This window comes from Chiloscyllium punctatum, chromosome 2 (genome assembly GCF_047496795.1).
Source record: "Chiloscyllium punctatum isolate Juve2018m chromosome 2, sChiPun1.3, whole genome shotgun sequence".
Lineage (NCBI taxonomy): Eukaryota > Metazoa > Chordata > Chondrichthyes > Orectolobiformes > Hemiscylliidae > Chiloscyllium > Chiloscyllium punctatum.
The window spans coordinates 12,067,383-12,083,081 of NC_092740.1; the positions used below are offsets into that span (position 1 = coordinate 12,067,383).

General features: G+C 43.7%; 1 protein-coding gene across 1 annotated transcript in view; it reads right to left on the reverse strand.

Annotated features, from left to right (window-relative positions):
- The window catches only part of LOC140492786 (uncharacterized), a 43,049-nt gene extending 28,684 nt beyond the window's left edge, over positions 1-14,365 (reverse strand). Inside the window, exons 1-4 of the mRNA XM_072591718.1 lie at positions 14,285-14,365; positions 7,449-7,841; positions 5,902-6,249; positions 3,480-3,578 (exon numbers count right to left, since the gene is read on the reverse strand). Coding sequence (XP_072447819.1) covers positions 3,480-3,578; positions 5,902-6,249; positions 7,449-7,841; positions 14,285-14,348 — 904 coding nt within the window. The 5' untranslated portion in view covers positions 14,349-14,365. The remainder of the gene's footprint in view (positions 1-3,479; positions 3,579-5,901; positions 6,250-7,448; positions 7,842-14,284) is intronic.
- Between the last annotated feature and the right edge of the window lie 1,334 nt (positions 14,366-15,699).

Here is a 15,699-nt window from a genome sequence, read left to right on the forward strand (position 1 = left end):
CCTGAGAGAAGACAAGCAAACTGATTAAGTTGTGTGAGGAAAAGGAGCTTAGGACAGGTCATAGGCGGTGGCACAGAGGCGTACAGTCAGGATGCATCTGCCCTGGGAGTCCTCAACATTGATTCCAAACAAAATGAAGCCTCAGACTTCAGTTCAAATACTGTAAGGAAACCTTTTCATTATTACCACACAGCATCTTCTATCAGCTGATGATCAGTGAGTGGCAGGGATGCAGAATGTATTCTGGGTGGGGAACTTCAAAGTCCATCTGCTTGATTGGCTCAGCAGCATCACTACTGATTGAGCTGGTCAAGTCCGAAAGGACACAGCTGCTAGGGCTGGGTCTGCCGCAGGTGGTGAAGGAACAATGAGAGGGAAAGACATACTTGAACTCATTTTCACGAAATTGTCTGCCACAAATGCATATGTCCATGACAGCATTAAAAGGTGCAATCACCACACAATCACCATACAGACAAAGCCCCATGTTCACATTCAGGATAATCTACATCATACATTTCAAACAGATCGATCAACTCAAGACTGAGCATATATTGGGGCACTGTAGGCCACCAGCATCTGCAGAATCATGCAGCAACACAGTCTGCAACCTCATAGCCATTATCATCAATCCAGGGGATTAACCCTGGTGTAAAGAAGAGTGCAGAAGGCTATGCCTGGAACAGCACCAGATATACCAAAAAATAAGGTACTGATAAGTGCATGGATGCCAAACAGCATAAACAGCAGGTAATAGATAAAGCTAAAGGATCCACAACCAACAGGTCACATCTAAACTCTTCACTCTTGGCACATTCAGCTGTGGATGATGATGGAAAATTAAACAACTCATTGGAGGAAGTTCACAAATATATATCCCCATCCTCAATAATAGAAGAGGGCAACACATCAATGCAAAAAAAAAAGGTTGAAGCATTTGTAGCCATATTCAGAACGATCCCTTTATCAACTGAATTGTTTTCCATGGTTTCACGTACCCGCAGTTTACCATGGCTGGAACATATTAAAGGGAATGTTCCAGAACCAGGGACTGGGAGCTGCCAGGAAGGTACGTTTCCCCTTTAAATCAATGGGTTCACTCCTATCCACAGTTTCAGGCTTCTGCAGTACATCCTGGAACATAATCCCCTTGGATCCTCGGTGCTACTGTACAGCCACAAGTTCTGAGTGGATAATTTATCTCGGCCTCCTCTAGAGATCCCCACCATCACAGATGTCAGTCTTCAGGCAATTTGATTCACTCCACCTGATATCAAGAAATGGTTAGAGGCACTGGACACTGCCAATGTTGTGGGCCCCAACAGCACGCAGGCAATAATACTGAGAACTTGTGTTCCAGAATTCGCTGCACCTACAGTGAAGCCATTCCAGTACAGCTACACTATTGGCACTTATATGACAATGTGAAAAATTTCCCAGATATGCTCTATACACAAAAAGGACAAATCCAACCAGGTCATTTACAACCTCATTAGTTGATAACCGGTAATCGGTTTAGTTCAGTTGGCTGGATGGTTGGTTCACAGAGCATTGTGATGCCAATAGCGTGGGTTCAATTCCCATCACCGGTTTGAGGTTACCATGAAGGACTCTCCTCCTCAACCTTTTCCCTTGCTTGAGGTTTGATGGCCCTCAAGTTAAATCACCACCAGTTGCTTCTCACAAATGAGAGTAGCCCCTATGGTCTGGTGAGACTAGGGCGAAGCAGCAACAGTTGATGTCCGATTATTAGGAAAGTGATGGAAGGTGTTGCTGACAGTGCCAAAAAGCAGTATCCAGTCAGCAATAACCTGTTCAGCAATGCACAGTTTTGGGTTCATCCAGGTCCACCTAGTTGCTGACCTCATTACAAACATGGTTCAAACATAGACAAAAGAGCTGAATTCTAGAGATGAGGAGAGAGTGACGGTCCTTGATTTCAAGAATGCATTTGACCAAAAGTGGCATCAAGAAACCTAGCAAAACTGGAATCAATGGGAATCCAGGGGAAAAATCTCCAATGGTTACAGTCATACCTGGCATAAAGGAAGACGGTTTTGGTTGTTGGAGGCCAGTCACCTCAGCTCCATGACATCTTTGTAAGAGTTCCTCGGGATGAGTCCTAGGCCCAACCATCTTCAGCAGTTTCATCATTGACCTTTCCTCCATCATAAGGTCAGAATTGAGGATGCTCACTGATGGTTGCAAATGGTCAGCACCATTTAAGACTCCTCAGATACTGAAATAGTTCATGTCCAAATGCTGAAAGACCTGGACAGTATGCAGATTTGGGCTGAAAGGTAGCAAGTAATATTCTTGCCATACAACTGCCAGGCAATGACTATTTCCAACATTCAATATGTTACCATCACTAAATTATCCACCAGCAACATCCCAAGAGGTATCATTGAACCAGAAACTCAAACTGGACTAGCCATAAAAATACAGTGGCTACAAGAGCAAGTCAGAGACTAGGAATCTAGCATGAGTAATTTGCCTCCTAGCTCCCCAAAACTTGTCAATGATCTGCAAGGCCTAAGTCAGGACTGTGATGGAATATTCCCACTTGCCTAGATGGGTGCAGTTCCAACACTCAAGAAGCTTGACACTATCCAGGACAAAGTGGGCTCACTTGATTGGCACCACATCCACAAACAATCATCCATTTATTCCATTACCAATGCTCAGTAGCACCATTTCTAAGGGGAACTAGGGATGGGCAATGAATGCTGGCCCAACCAGTGACAGCTGAGTCCCATGAATGAATGAAAACAATTTTAAAACCGTCTCAGTTCTGATGCTGGAAACATGATAAACCTAAAAATTACAACTAGTAATTGTATAGTACCTAAAACAAAGGGACTTCACAGGGGCACATACAGAAAAAAAATGAGCTCAAACTACTAAGTAGATGTTAAGAGTTTAGTCTTGAAAGCAGGAAATATGGTAATCAGTGGTGGGACAAAGGGAAGCAGTGTAGGAGAGGCCCAAGTTGGACAATGTCATTTTGGTTGGCTCAAGAGCATGAAAGTATTACAGAGATGGGGAGGGTGAGACCATGAAACTCACAGTGAGAATTTCAGAAATTTAAAATCAAGAGAACTGATTTTATCATGTTTGCTTTCAGCTTCCATTCTGTTCTATTGAGATTCCATACAGTGTGGATGTGTGAAAAGGGGATTGGTACATTAGAGATTTATGGAATTGATTTGAATGGACCTCTTTTGAAACACTGGAAGTTTTAAAGCTTTCTAACATCATGAAAGCTCATGTGTGAGCCAGGTACCAGAGAGTGGCTGATATTTATTAAAAAGGTTATCATTCCCCCATCCACCAAACCCATCAAAGACAAAGTCAGTGCCTTCAGAAAATGAGTAGAAGAGTGAATCATCGGCAAGATTAATCCAGGGTCATCATTTGCTGTTATTTCAACACAGAATTATACTGCTTTATTAAACCTTACTCTCTACAGAACCCACCTTCTTTCTTCCTGAAGATAACAAATATGATGATGATGAGCATGAGCAGGATGCTGACCAGGGAAATGACGAGCATGGCAGTGGACACAGTCCTCCTCACTGTCAAATAGAAAGAACAATGTTGTTAATAAAATCTCAAACCTGGATACGTTTATCTTTCAATCATTCTCCCGATGGCGGTGCTCCTGTCCCTGTCAGAAACCCATAGGTTCAAGCCCTACTCTTAAGGTAATCATATAACCAAGCCTGAATAGTCAGTGAAGTAATGGTATGTAGTGTCACACTGTCAGAAATGTGATGTTTTGGATGAGTTCTTAACCCTCGCCACAGTTTACTTGATCTAGATGATGCCAAAAATTTCCACATTTTCCAAAGGAGGGTAGGGAAATCTACTGGTGGCCTGCCAGGATTTCCTCCAGCTTACCCAAGCATGTGATCACGCAGAAATCTTCCAAGTGCCAATTACTCATTGTTCCCTCGAACTTACCATGTGTGCGAGTGACCACACAGCACATGCTGTGCATTGGAATAAACAGGCATCTGTAACAAAAACAGTTCAGAGGACTATTGGTTCTGCACAGGTTTCATCTCTCAACCAACTGAAACTGACTGGTGTGTTTCCCCACATAATAAAAAATATTACACTTCCAGAGTTTTTTTATTTGACAACGAAGTGATGTCCTGAGGATATGAGGGATACTATATCTTTGAAAACTCTGTCTTTGATATATGATACTGGATATGTGTGTGGAGAGGATCATCAAGAATATCTAGTGGATATAGTTGCAAATATGGACAAGGCAGAAATTATGGCCCAGGTGCTGTCCCTGACCCAAGTTCACAGTCCACTCCCCACCCTGAACAGAGTGGGACCCCAATACCCCAGGCCTTGGTTGTTAGCCCCTGTGGTACCTCCTAGTCTCTCAAAGCCCTGGTTCTCAGAGTACCATTATGGCCCGCCTTCATGCAGTAGAACGTGGGGCAGGACAACAGAGAATTAGGTTGGATTCCCAAAAAGGCCATACGGCCCATACAAGTGTCTATGTTCCACACAAGCTTCTTCCCATTCTAACTCATTCAGTCCTATGTCTGTTTTTCTATTCCGTCGACCATGTGTAGTTCTCTTGTTTACCCTTCAACATATTTATCCTATTTAAACTATTTAATGTGTTAGGAAAGTCCACATTTCATCCAGTGATCAGATAATAATGTTTTATCTGTAACTTTCCAATATATATATATGGCCTTCGTTACTGTCCCCACACGTGTAGAAGCATCTTCACCACATCTTCCGATCGAACATATCAACTTTGTCTTTAAAATCTCTGTGGTGCATCTTTTCCAGCCTTGTTAACTGCTTGTGAGGAGATGTTTCAAGTCCAGCGGAGTTGGTTCACAAAGCCAGCCCTGAGGTACTTCACCTATGGCTCTGCCCTCTCGTCTCAGCCCAGCTTCCTTTTTGCTTTGAGGAGATGAATGACCTCTGAGGTAGTGGGTCCATGGAACTATCATGTGGAATTATACAACCCTGCAGCAGAAAAGGTGGCCATTCTTAACTGGAGCAGTCCAGTTCATCAGTCTTCCTCTTCACTTCTCACAAACCTTTAATTTGCTTCCCTCCAAATATTTAACCAACTATCTCCTGAAAGTTCCTATTGAATCTCTCTCCACTGCACTTCCAGACAGTGCATTACAGATCAGGACAGTTCCTGAAAGAAGCAGCTGCTTAATTCTAATACAAAAATTATAAGGTGAGATGGATATTTTAAATCAACTCGCAGAGTAGCTCGTGGATCTGGTGTTGACTCACCTGGTCTCAGCTGGGAAAACAGGGAGCGTAGCAAGTGGTTCCTGCTCCAGTTTTGAGTAAGAACAGTGGCCCCTCCTCACGTTTCCTGCACCCTGCTGCTAATCCTCATGTGAATGCAGGGCTAGGATAGGTCCCACGTGCCTCTGATGCTTCACACAGTCAGGTGGACACTGGGGGAATGTACTTGCACTGATTGAACTATTCATTGTAACCAAGAGGGACACATTAGGCTGTTGCACCTTCCTGCTCGAAGAGATGATCTCAATGTCAAGTATAATTTTAGGTCGTTTGGGGATTGAACTGAATGTTCTGGGTGTGTCAATGCCTTTCGATACTGACATCAGAATGTACCTAAAAGGATCAGCACATCAAATGACATTAAATGTTTAAAAAGTCAAACTTCAAACACAAAAGCAAAATACTGCAGATGCTGGAAATTTGAAATAAAAATCCAAATGCTTCAAATACTCAGCAGGCCAGCCAAGGTAGTGGAGAGAAACAGGGTTAATACTTCAGTTCACCAGAAAAACGAATTGTAAAAAATTCACAGAATCTGTCACACTCCCACTTTTCACTGTCTACAAGTTGAAGAATGCCTGAACAGTTTCTTACCATGTACCATGAGCCGAGTCTCCTTCTGGATCAGATACTGAGAATCAGGTTCTGACCTATATTCCACCAGACACAGGTAAGTGTGATTGTCCCTCACACTCAGCTGGTTTATCCTGAGCGAGGCGTTTCCCTCCCATGGGTTCCCGATGAGCTCGTACCGATTTCCACCATGTCCAGTTGTCCAAGTTCCCTGTGATTGAGCTGTAAATGTAACGATGTGTTGGTAGGGCTCCTTCCTCATCCAGGTAACAGTGGTCAGGGTGTGGGAGCCCCAGCTCCTGAAGATACAGGGTAAAGTAACTGAATCTCCCTCTGTCCCACTCACCACTGAGACATTTCCCTGAGCAGCTGAGGAAGGACAAACATCAGAATGGATGAGGTCAGTGCCCAGAAGTTCTCGATTCAATTTGTTACATTTCTTTCAACTTCACAATAAAACGAATATTTAAAAATTCCCCTCATGTCTCTCATGGGTCTATCCGAAACATTCTTCGACAAGAGTCAAAGTGATCCAACGTTCTCCCCACCTGTCATTTTGAGATCCTTGGTCACATGATACTTACAGACAAGGAAATTCATTGAACTCAGTGAATCCCATCATTCAGAACCCAACATCTCTCCCTCCATTGCAAAATGCTGATATGGCTTCTAAATTAGTTCAAGGAATTGACAGTCTTCCTGATCTCTCTCTGTCCAGGGATCACATTCCTCTGTGTGACCCCACTTTATATGAAGGAGAACCTCCTGATATCATTCCTAATGTGACCTTTCACTAGTTCTACCCTGTGGCATTCACGATCAGCACAGGTTAATTCAAATTTGCATTCCAGATTAATGTTTTTGGCATCAATTGTGATCAGCTTCATGGCTGTTTATCACCTTTAAAGGTGAGCAATACTGACAGAGGTTTCTCCTCCTCCCCATGTTAATGAGGGACCTCTCAGCATCCCACCAAGCCCAATCAGAATCTTATATGTTTTAATAAAATCAGTTGTCATTCTTCAGGATCGAACTGCCTGATCGTATCCTGAGGCAATAGATGCAATTAGTAACACAAATGATGTTCACAGCCAATAGCAGCTAGACAGGTAGAACTCATGTACTCAACCAATGGAACGGAGCTGTAAATGACATCAATTCCCTCCCCTCAAAACCTAACTCTTTAGAAACATGCTGATCCAATGAGAGCTCAGATTTATTCTGTCCTCACCCAATGGTGATAGAGCAGTGCTCTCACTGGGGCTTAGACCCTCGGTATGTTTTCTCTGTTTCCTATCTCAGAACACTGAAGCCAGTTTGAACATGGCCAATAAGTGAGTGTGAGAGATCCTGCGGGAAGTTTCAGAGTCAGTTGTGGAAGGGGTCTATAAATCTCAGTCTGCTCCCTGTCTCTCTCTCTCTCTCTCTCTCTCCTTCTCACTGCTTTCTGCCTCAGACCAACTGAAAGAGCCCAGGAGAAGGAGCCAACCCGAGAGCTCCCAGACCAGGTGGAGCCTGTCCCCATTGAGCTGTCAGGGCAGTGACACCATCCGAACATTGTTTCTCACCTTCCACTTCCAGCTGTGTCAGAGTCGTTGTTTGAAAACTATTAATATTGAGATCCACACGACACTGATAGGAATCAGTATCCTCCCGGCTCAGGCCCTCCATCATTATTGAGAGATCTTTGTTGCTGAGGTTCCCCGCGAATCTGAATCGATTCTCACCGTCCCACTGTCTCACATTCTCACACACATCACCCTGGGAATGGTCTGGACCAGGATATGTGCAGTTAAAAATGACATTGTAATTAAGTGATTTACGGTTGTACCATATGACAGAGCCGGTGAGTGTGAGGTTAGTGTCAGGGTGGGTGAAGCTGCAGGGTAAGACAGCGGAGCCTCCTTCCTCAGCCCTCACTTCATCCGCGACTGTCATTGACCAACCATTAAGAGAAAAATCTGTAAGGTGGGGGGGAGAGAGAGAGAGTGTTAATGCAGTATTAACCCAGCACGGACATCAAATCGTGAGAGAGTGTATTGACCAAGTACAGGCAAGCGGGGATGGATATGTCATCTTCAACCTGCATTGACACAATGGGCTGAATGGCCTCCTGTGCTACAAATTTCCAATAATTCTATGAATCTTTAGAATTTTCTCCCCCAGAAAGCCATGGATTCTCAATTACTGAATATGTTTTGGGGACAAAGGGAATAAAAGGACATGGGATAGTCTCATAAATAGAATTACAGTGGAAGAATAGCCAACTCCTACTCCTATTTTTTTAAATGGAGATGATGCTTTTTGCAGGAGAAAAAATACAGGGGATACTGGAAGCATGTAAAAAGTTTAGAAAGTGCTAGAAATTCTAAACAGGTCAGACAGCATCCGTCCAGAAAGAAACAAAGTCAATTGCCAGGATTTTCATCCTTGAGGCAGGTAGTGGGAATCATGGAACATTCCTGGTTCACCTACCGTGCCTTAAGAGAAGGGAGATGTGTCAGTACTCTGATTGCAGCCTGACCTCGTCAAACACAGTGGCTGCAGATGCCCAGTGCTGTGATACTTCATTTCAGTTACAATAAAAACTGAAGATTCTCCAACCCTTACCCTTCACACCCTTCGCATTAACCCTTACCTTCTCCCTATTCACCTCTTGGAGGTGGCACGGTGGTTACAACAAAGAACAAAGAAAATTTACAGCAGAGGAACAGGCCCTTCAGCCTTCCAAGCCTGAGCCGATCCAAATCCAAAGATTTGGATGCAAGCATAAGAGATACAGTTAGTGAGTATGCAGATGACACCAAAATTGAAGGTGTAGTGGACAGCGAAGAGGGTTACCTCAGATTACAACAAGATCTGGACCAGATGGGCCTATGGGCTGAGAAGTAGAGTTTAATTCAGATAAATGTGAGGTGCTGCACTTTGGGAAAGCAAACCTTAGCAGGACTTATACACTTAATGATAAGGTCCTAGGGAGTGTTGCTGAACAAAGGGACCTTGGAGTGCAAGTTAATAGCTCCTTGAAAGTGGAGTTACAGGTAGATAGGATAGTGAAGAAGGCGTTTGGTATGCTTTCCTTTATTGGTCAGAGTATTGAGTACAGGAGTTCGGAGGTCATGTTGCGGCTGTACAGGACATTGGTTAGGCCACTGTTGGAAATATTGCGTGCAATTCTGGTCTCCTTCCTATCGGAAAGATGTTGCGAAACTTGAAAGGATTCAGAAAAGATTTACAAGGATGTTGCCAGGGTTGGAGGACCTGAGCTACAGGAAGCGGCTGAACAGGTTGGGGCTGTTTTCCCTGGAGCGTCGGAGGCTGAGGGGTGACCTTATAGAGGTTTACAAATTTATGAGGGGCATGGATAGGGTAAATAGGCAAAGAGGGAGTCCAGAACTAGAGGGCATAGGTTAAGGGTGAGAGGGGAAAGATCTAAAAGAGACCTAAGGGGCAACTTTTTCACGCAGATGGTGGTACGTGTATGGAATGAGCTGCCAGAGGATGTGGTGGAGGCTGGTTAACTTGCAACATTAACTTGCATTGGATGGGTATATAAATAGGAAGGGTTTGGAGAGATATGGGCCGGATGCTGGCAGGTGGGACTAGATTGGGTTGGGATTTCTGGTCAGTATGGATGGGTTGGACCGAAGGGTCTGTGACTCTATGATTCTATAATACCTTTCTGGCTACAGTCAATCAACAAGAACAGTCATATAACATCTGAGAGCCACTTTGCAAGATTGTGTTCAAAGACAGAATACCCTACTTTATAGTATATAGATTATAATTACACAGTCCTGACGGACACCAAAATTGTGGAGCCGAAAGTTTTGAAAATGGGTAACAAGACGTCTTACCTTAAACTTCTCACCAATGACTTCCATGAGCAAGGTGCAAGGGGACGGTCAAAAGACTAGAACCGTAGACCCATAGAAATGATACAGCATTAAAGGGGGCTATTCAGCCCATCTTCAGCCAACTGAAAGGCCCCCAGATGCCCTTTCTAATCCTATCTTCCTGCATACGTGCAATAGCCCTGCAGTTTAAAGCACTTAACATGCGGATTCAGGTATTTTTTTGAAAAGAGCTCAGGGTCTCTGTATCAATACTGCCTGACCTACTGTGGTTTTCCAGCACCACGCTCTCAACTCTCATCTCCAGCATCTGTAGTCCTCATTTTCACCTAAAAGCATCCACTGTCAACTCAGTCAGTGAACTCCAGACATTCCCCCACCCTCTGCATATAAGCATTTGTCCTCATGTTCCCTCTGATCTTTCTGTCATTTAGCTTGAATATACAACCCCTGGAGTTTGAACTCTCTTCCCAGGAAAACAGGTTCCTCCTATCTGCTCTAGCTCTATCCTTCACAGTCTTGTGTCCCCCTCAGAGCTGCAGACTTCCCTCACTAACGCCCAGGATGGGGATTTGGAGCAGCCACCTATCCAGGAAACATGGAAGACATCGTGGACTTCAGGTGAAATTGAAGCATTGAGATTTCAAGAAACCCCCTCCCCAGGATTAGATTAGATTTTTAGATTACTTACAGTGTGGAAACAGGCCCTTCGGCCCAACAAGTCCACACTGACCCGCCAAAGCGTAACCCACCCATTCCCGTACATTTACGCCTTTAGCTAACACTATGGGCAATTTAGCATGGCCAATTCACCTGACATGCACATCTTTGGACTGTGGGAGGAAACCGGAGCACCCGGAGGAAACCCACGCAGACACGGGGAGAACGTGCAAACTCCACACAGTCAGTCGCCTGAGGCGGGAATTGAACCCGGGTCTCTGGCGGTGTGGGGCAGCAGTGCTAACCATTGTATCACCATGCCACCCTAACTGTGCTACCATTTCTGTGTTCTTTCGAAATAGCAAACAAACAATGGCCTGTTCAGCCTCTCCCTATAGCTCAGATCCTCCAACCCTGACAACATCCTTGTAAATCTTTTCTGAACCCTTTCACGTTTCGCAACATCTTTCCGATAGGAAGGAGACCAGAATTGCACGCAATATTCCAACAGTGGCCACCAAGATACCATCAACACATCTCATCCCCCACCAGAGGTTTGAATGTCTTTGACCATTGCTACACAACCATCACTACTCCATTCCCCATTTGCATTTTGGAAAATCGGATCACAAGATGCTCTTCCTCTCAGCTTACAAGCAGCAATGCAAGTGTGAGGACCCAGTCCAGAAAGCAGTACAGTGCTGCTCTGAGGCAATGGAAGAGCTTCCACGGGACTGCTTAGAGTTGGTGGAGAGATCCATATTCAAGAGATCAGTGGCCACCCTAAACAGGAAAGTCCCTGCCATTACAGACTTCATTGGTAAGTATATAGAAGACATTAGAAATAGAGAAATTACTCCAAATGTTCCACAGCCGGACACCATGGATGAACCAAGAGGTCCACTCCCTACTGAAGGCCAGGAATGAGGCATACAAGTCGGACAACCCTGACCTATACAGGAAATCCTTCGTAAGATCATCAGGGATGCCAAGAGACAATGTCAAACTAAGATTGAGGGACTCAGAACAATCACAAGGACTCCTATAGTTTGTGGCAAGGCTTACACAATATAATAAATAGGCTACAAGGTGAGGTCAAACAGGATCACAGACAACAGTACATCCCTTCCCAACAAGCTCATTACATTCCACATTCTTTGAACACAAGGTCAGTGGAACGATGCCAGCTATCCCAACAGCTTTGGATGCCCCTGTACCCACCGTCACCTCTGCAGACATTACATCAGAGTTCTTGTGAGCGACCCCATGGAAAGCAACTGGCTTGGCTGTGCACTCAGATCCGATGCAGATCAGCTGGTGGGAGTATTTGCAGAGAGCTTTAACTTCTCCTTACTCCAATCTGAGGTCTGCATCTGCTTCAAGAAGACCACCATGATCCCAGTACCAAAGAAAACCATGTAGCCTGCCTCAATGACTACCACCCAGTGGCTCTGACCTCGATAGCTATCAATTACTTCAAGAGGTTCGTCACAACTCACATCAACTCCAGCCGACCAAATTGCCTTGATCCTTTGCAATTCACCGACCAAAGCAACAGGTCCACGGTCAATGCTATCTCCCTGGCCCTACACTCATCCCTGGAACATCTGGATAGCTTGTACATCTAGGTCAGGCTCCTACTTATGGACTACAGGTCCATCTTCAACACCAAACAAACCCATCTCTAAACTCCAAGAGTTGGGTCTCAGCACCCTCTTCTATAACTGAATCCTTGAATTCCTAACCCATAGACCACAATCAGTAAGAATAGACAACAACACAGTGGAGCACAGTGGCGCAGTGGTTAGCACTGCTGCCTCACAGTGTTAGGAATCTGGGTTCAATTCCAGCCTCAGGTGACTGCATGGAGTTTGCATCTTCTTCCTGTGTCTCTATGGGTTTCCTCCCACAGACCAAAAGATGTGCAGGTTGGGTGAATTGGCCATGCTAAATTCCCCATAGTGTTAGGTATATTAGTCAGAGGGAAAAGAGTCTGGGTGGGTTACTCTTCAGAGGGTCGATGTGGACTTTTTGGCCCAAAGGGCCTGTTTCCACACTGTGAGGAATCTAATCTGAAAAAAAAGCCTCCTCCATCGCAATGCTCAACACCAGTGCCCTGCAAGGCTACATACTCAGCCCCCTCCCATACTCCTTATAAACTCACGGGTATGTGGCCAACTTCCACCCCACTCCATTTACAAGTTTGCTGATGACTCCATTGTTGTAGGTTGGATCTCAAACAATGATGAGACAGAAAGAGATTGAATGCTTAACAGCATGTTATAGAGACAGCAGTTCTCTCCATCAATGTCAACAAAATGAAAGATATGGTCATTACTTCAGGAGCAGAGTGAAGGGCACACCCCTGTCTGCTTTAATGGTGTTGAGGTAGAGATGGCTGAGTATCTGCTTCCTGAGAGTGATGATAACCAATAAACTGTCCTGGTTCAGCCATGTCAACGCGATGGTCAAGAAGGGATGACAACATCTCTACTTCCTCAGAAAGCTAAGGAAATTTGGCATGTCCACAAGGACTCACACCAATTTGTAGAGATGCACCTTAGAAAGCATCCCTATCTGGATGCATCACAGCATGGTATGGCAACTGCTCTTCCCAAGACCGCAAGAAACTACAGACAGTCATTAACATAGTGCAGTCCATAATGCAAACCAGCCTTCCATCTATTGACTCTGTCTATACTTCCTGCTGTCTTAGGAAAGCAACCAACACAATCAAAGACCCCTTCCATTCTAGTTAGACTGTCTTCCACCCTCTTCCATCAGGCAGAAGATTTGAAATTTGAATACACATACAATCAGATTCAAGAATAGCTTCTTCCCCACTGTTATCAGACTTTTGAACAGAGCTCTCAAATGTTAATTCTAATCTCTCTCTCTACCATCTCTGCAGCTGTAACACTCTTGAATGCATTCTGCTTTGCTCTGCTTCCTTGTTGTACTTTGGATGTTACAATCTGCCTGTATAGCATGCAAAACAATACTTTTCACTGTATCTTAATACATGTGGCAATAATAAATCAACCATGACACCACTCAGCCTTCAAGGAAAACAACGCCAACCTCTACCTTCATTCCTTTACTAAAGTATGCTGTGTCTCTATTGTACTCACATTTTCTATAGTTGTTTCATTTGTATTTGCCTCGTAAAAACAGCACTTCACATCATTCAGTAAACCTGAATGGTCAGCCTGACAGCAGAATTCAGTTTTGATGAAGCAGATTTTCATGTACTTCCACAGTAACAGGAAACTTAATTAGCTCAGCAAGTTAGCGTCTCTTTGCAATGGCTGTGCCCAAAGCATGATTTTCTCCCCTCGCAGCCTGAGAGCTCTCATCACTTTAGGTCACAGTATAAGGCTTCGGGGTAGATAATTTATAACTGGGCTGAGAAGAAATGTGTTCACCCAGAGAGTGGGGAGCCGATGGAATTCTCTGCCACAGGAAATGGTTGTGGCCAAAATATTGAATGTTTTCAAGAAGCAGATAGATAAAGTTCTTTGAGCTAAAGGGTAAGGGGAGAAAGTACTGAATTGGAGGATCAGCCATGATCATATTGAATAATAGAGCAGACTGAAAGATCGGATTGAACTCCTCCTATTCCTATTCTCTATGTTTCTGCTTCTACTGTCTGACTTGGTGCTCATTTGATATTGCTTTTGTAGCTTTAGTTAATTAATTGTATCCTTGTTTGATATTCTTTAGTAAGGGAAACATTTCTTCCAGTTTAGAAACTGTGGTAAAGGCCACGACACATTGTGCTGGACAGTACAAGGCTTTGGACACCATAAATAAGTTAGTCGATCCAGAAAACAGCAATTACATGTTAACAAAATAGGACGAGAGAACAGTTAGCATCAGAAAGCACTTACTGGAACCCTGCACTGAGACCGACAGCAGGACTGTGGAAAGCCAAATGTAGAGAGAACTCATCATCAGTTGTTCGCCTTTCTCACTGGCTGCTTCTCGCCTTTTCACACTGATATACAGAAGTTACTTCTACTTTTTATTCTTCCTCTCAAAACCCCCACAAAATATGAAACAATGTTAATCGATAGAAGAGTAAACGGGAAGTCCATGCTTCTTTAGCAGTAGCAGAGATATTTATAAACCCATCAGAAAACTGAGGCATCAACCACGTCATCCACAGAAGACAGAAAATGCTGCATCAGCTTCACTAGATATTTTTCAGCAGAGGTAACATTTTCTACTTCAGTGTCAGTGTCAACATTCCCACATTAATGCACCACGGCATTTCAACACACAGTAGAGAATGAAATAAAATATTGCTGTAAATAATTTCACACGTTAACCACCCTCTACCTAAAAAATATATTTCTTCATCTCAATACTAAATAGCCTGCCCCGTATTCCCAGACTGTGACCTACAGTATTTCTGATTCTCAGGTGTATTTTCTGCTTTACACCTTTCCTTTCTCATTAATTTCTACTTCTGTGGTCATCCGGGGAATTCTGCATTTGTTTATCCCACCTTTTGCATTAAAGGGAGTATATCTCAACTGTACCTGCATGATCTGATCCTTGAAGGTGGTCCATTGTTCAGTTGCTGATCTTCCTGCCAACATTATTCCAATCAATCCTACTCAAGTTTGCTCTAGTCCCAATAAAGCCTGTTCTCCACCAGTTAATTTTTCTTAATTCTGGATTGACGCATGTAATTCTCCAAAATCAACCTTTATGATACAATGATCACCATCTCTAAATGTTCTCCTATTAACTTTAGTTAGGCGAAATTTGTAATGATGTGTACTCTTCTGGTTGCCACACTACCAGGTACAGAGACAGTTTACCAGGATATTGCCTGGTTTGAAGAGCTATGAGAAGAGATTGGACAAACTTAACTTTCTTCACTTGAACATTGAAGGATGAGGGGTGAACTGACAACAATTTACAAAATTAGGAGGTGTATATAGAATGGATATTCATCATTGTTTTCCCATGGTAGAAAGTTCAATTATTAGGGGACATAGGTTTAAGGAAGTTTAAGGGAAATGTGAGAAACAAGTGGTAGGTGCCTGGAATGCATTGCCAAAGGAGGTATTGGAGGCAGATACAATAGCAATGTTTAAGAGGAATCTTGACAGATATATGAATAAGCAGACAATAGAGGAATATTGATCGCCTACAGGCTAAAGACTTTTAGTTTAGGAAGGCAACATGTGGAAGCACAGTGTTGGTGAGTTGAAGGTCTCCTGTGCTGTGTTGTTCTTTGACACTTGGCCCACCTCATTTCCAAGCATCAGGTTTATTTTGATTCATTCATGGG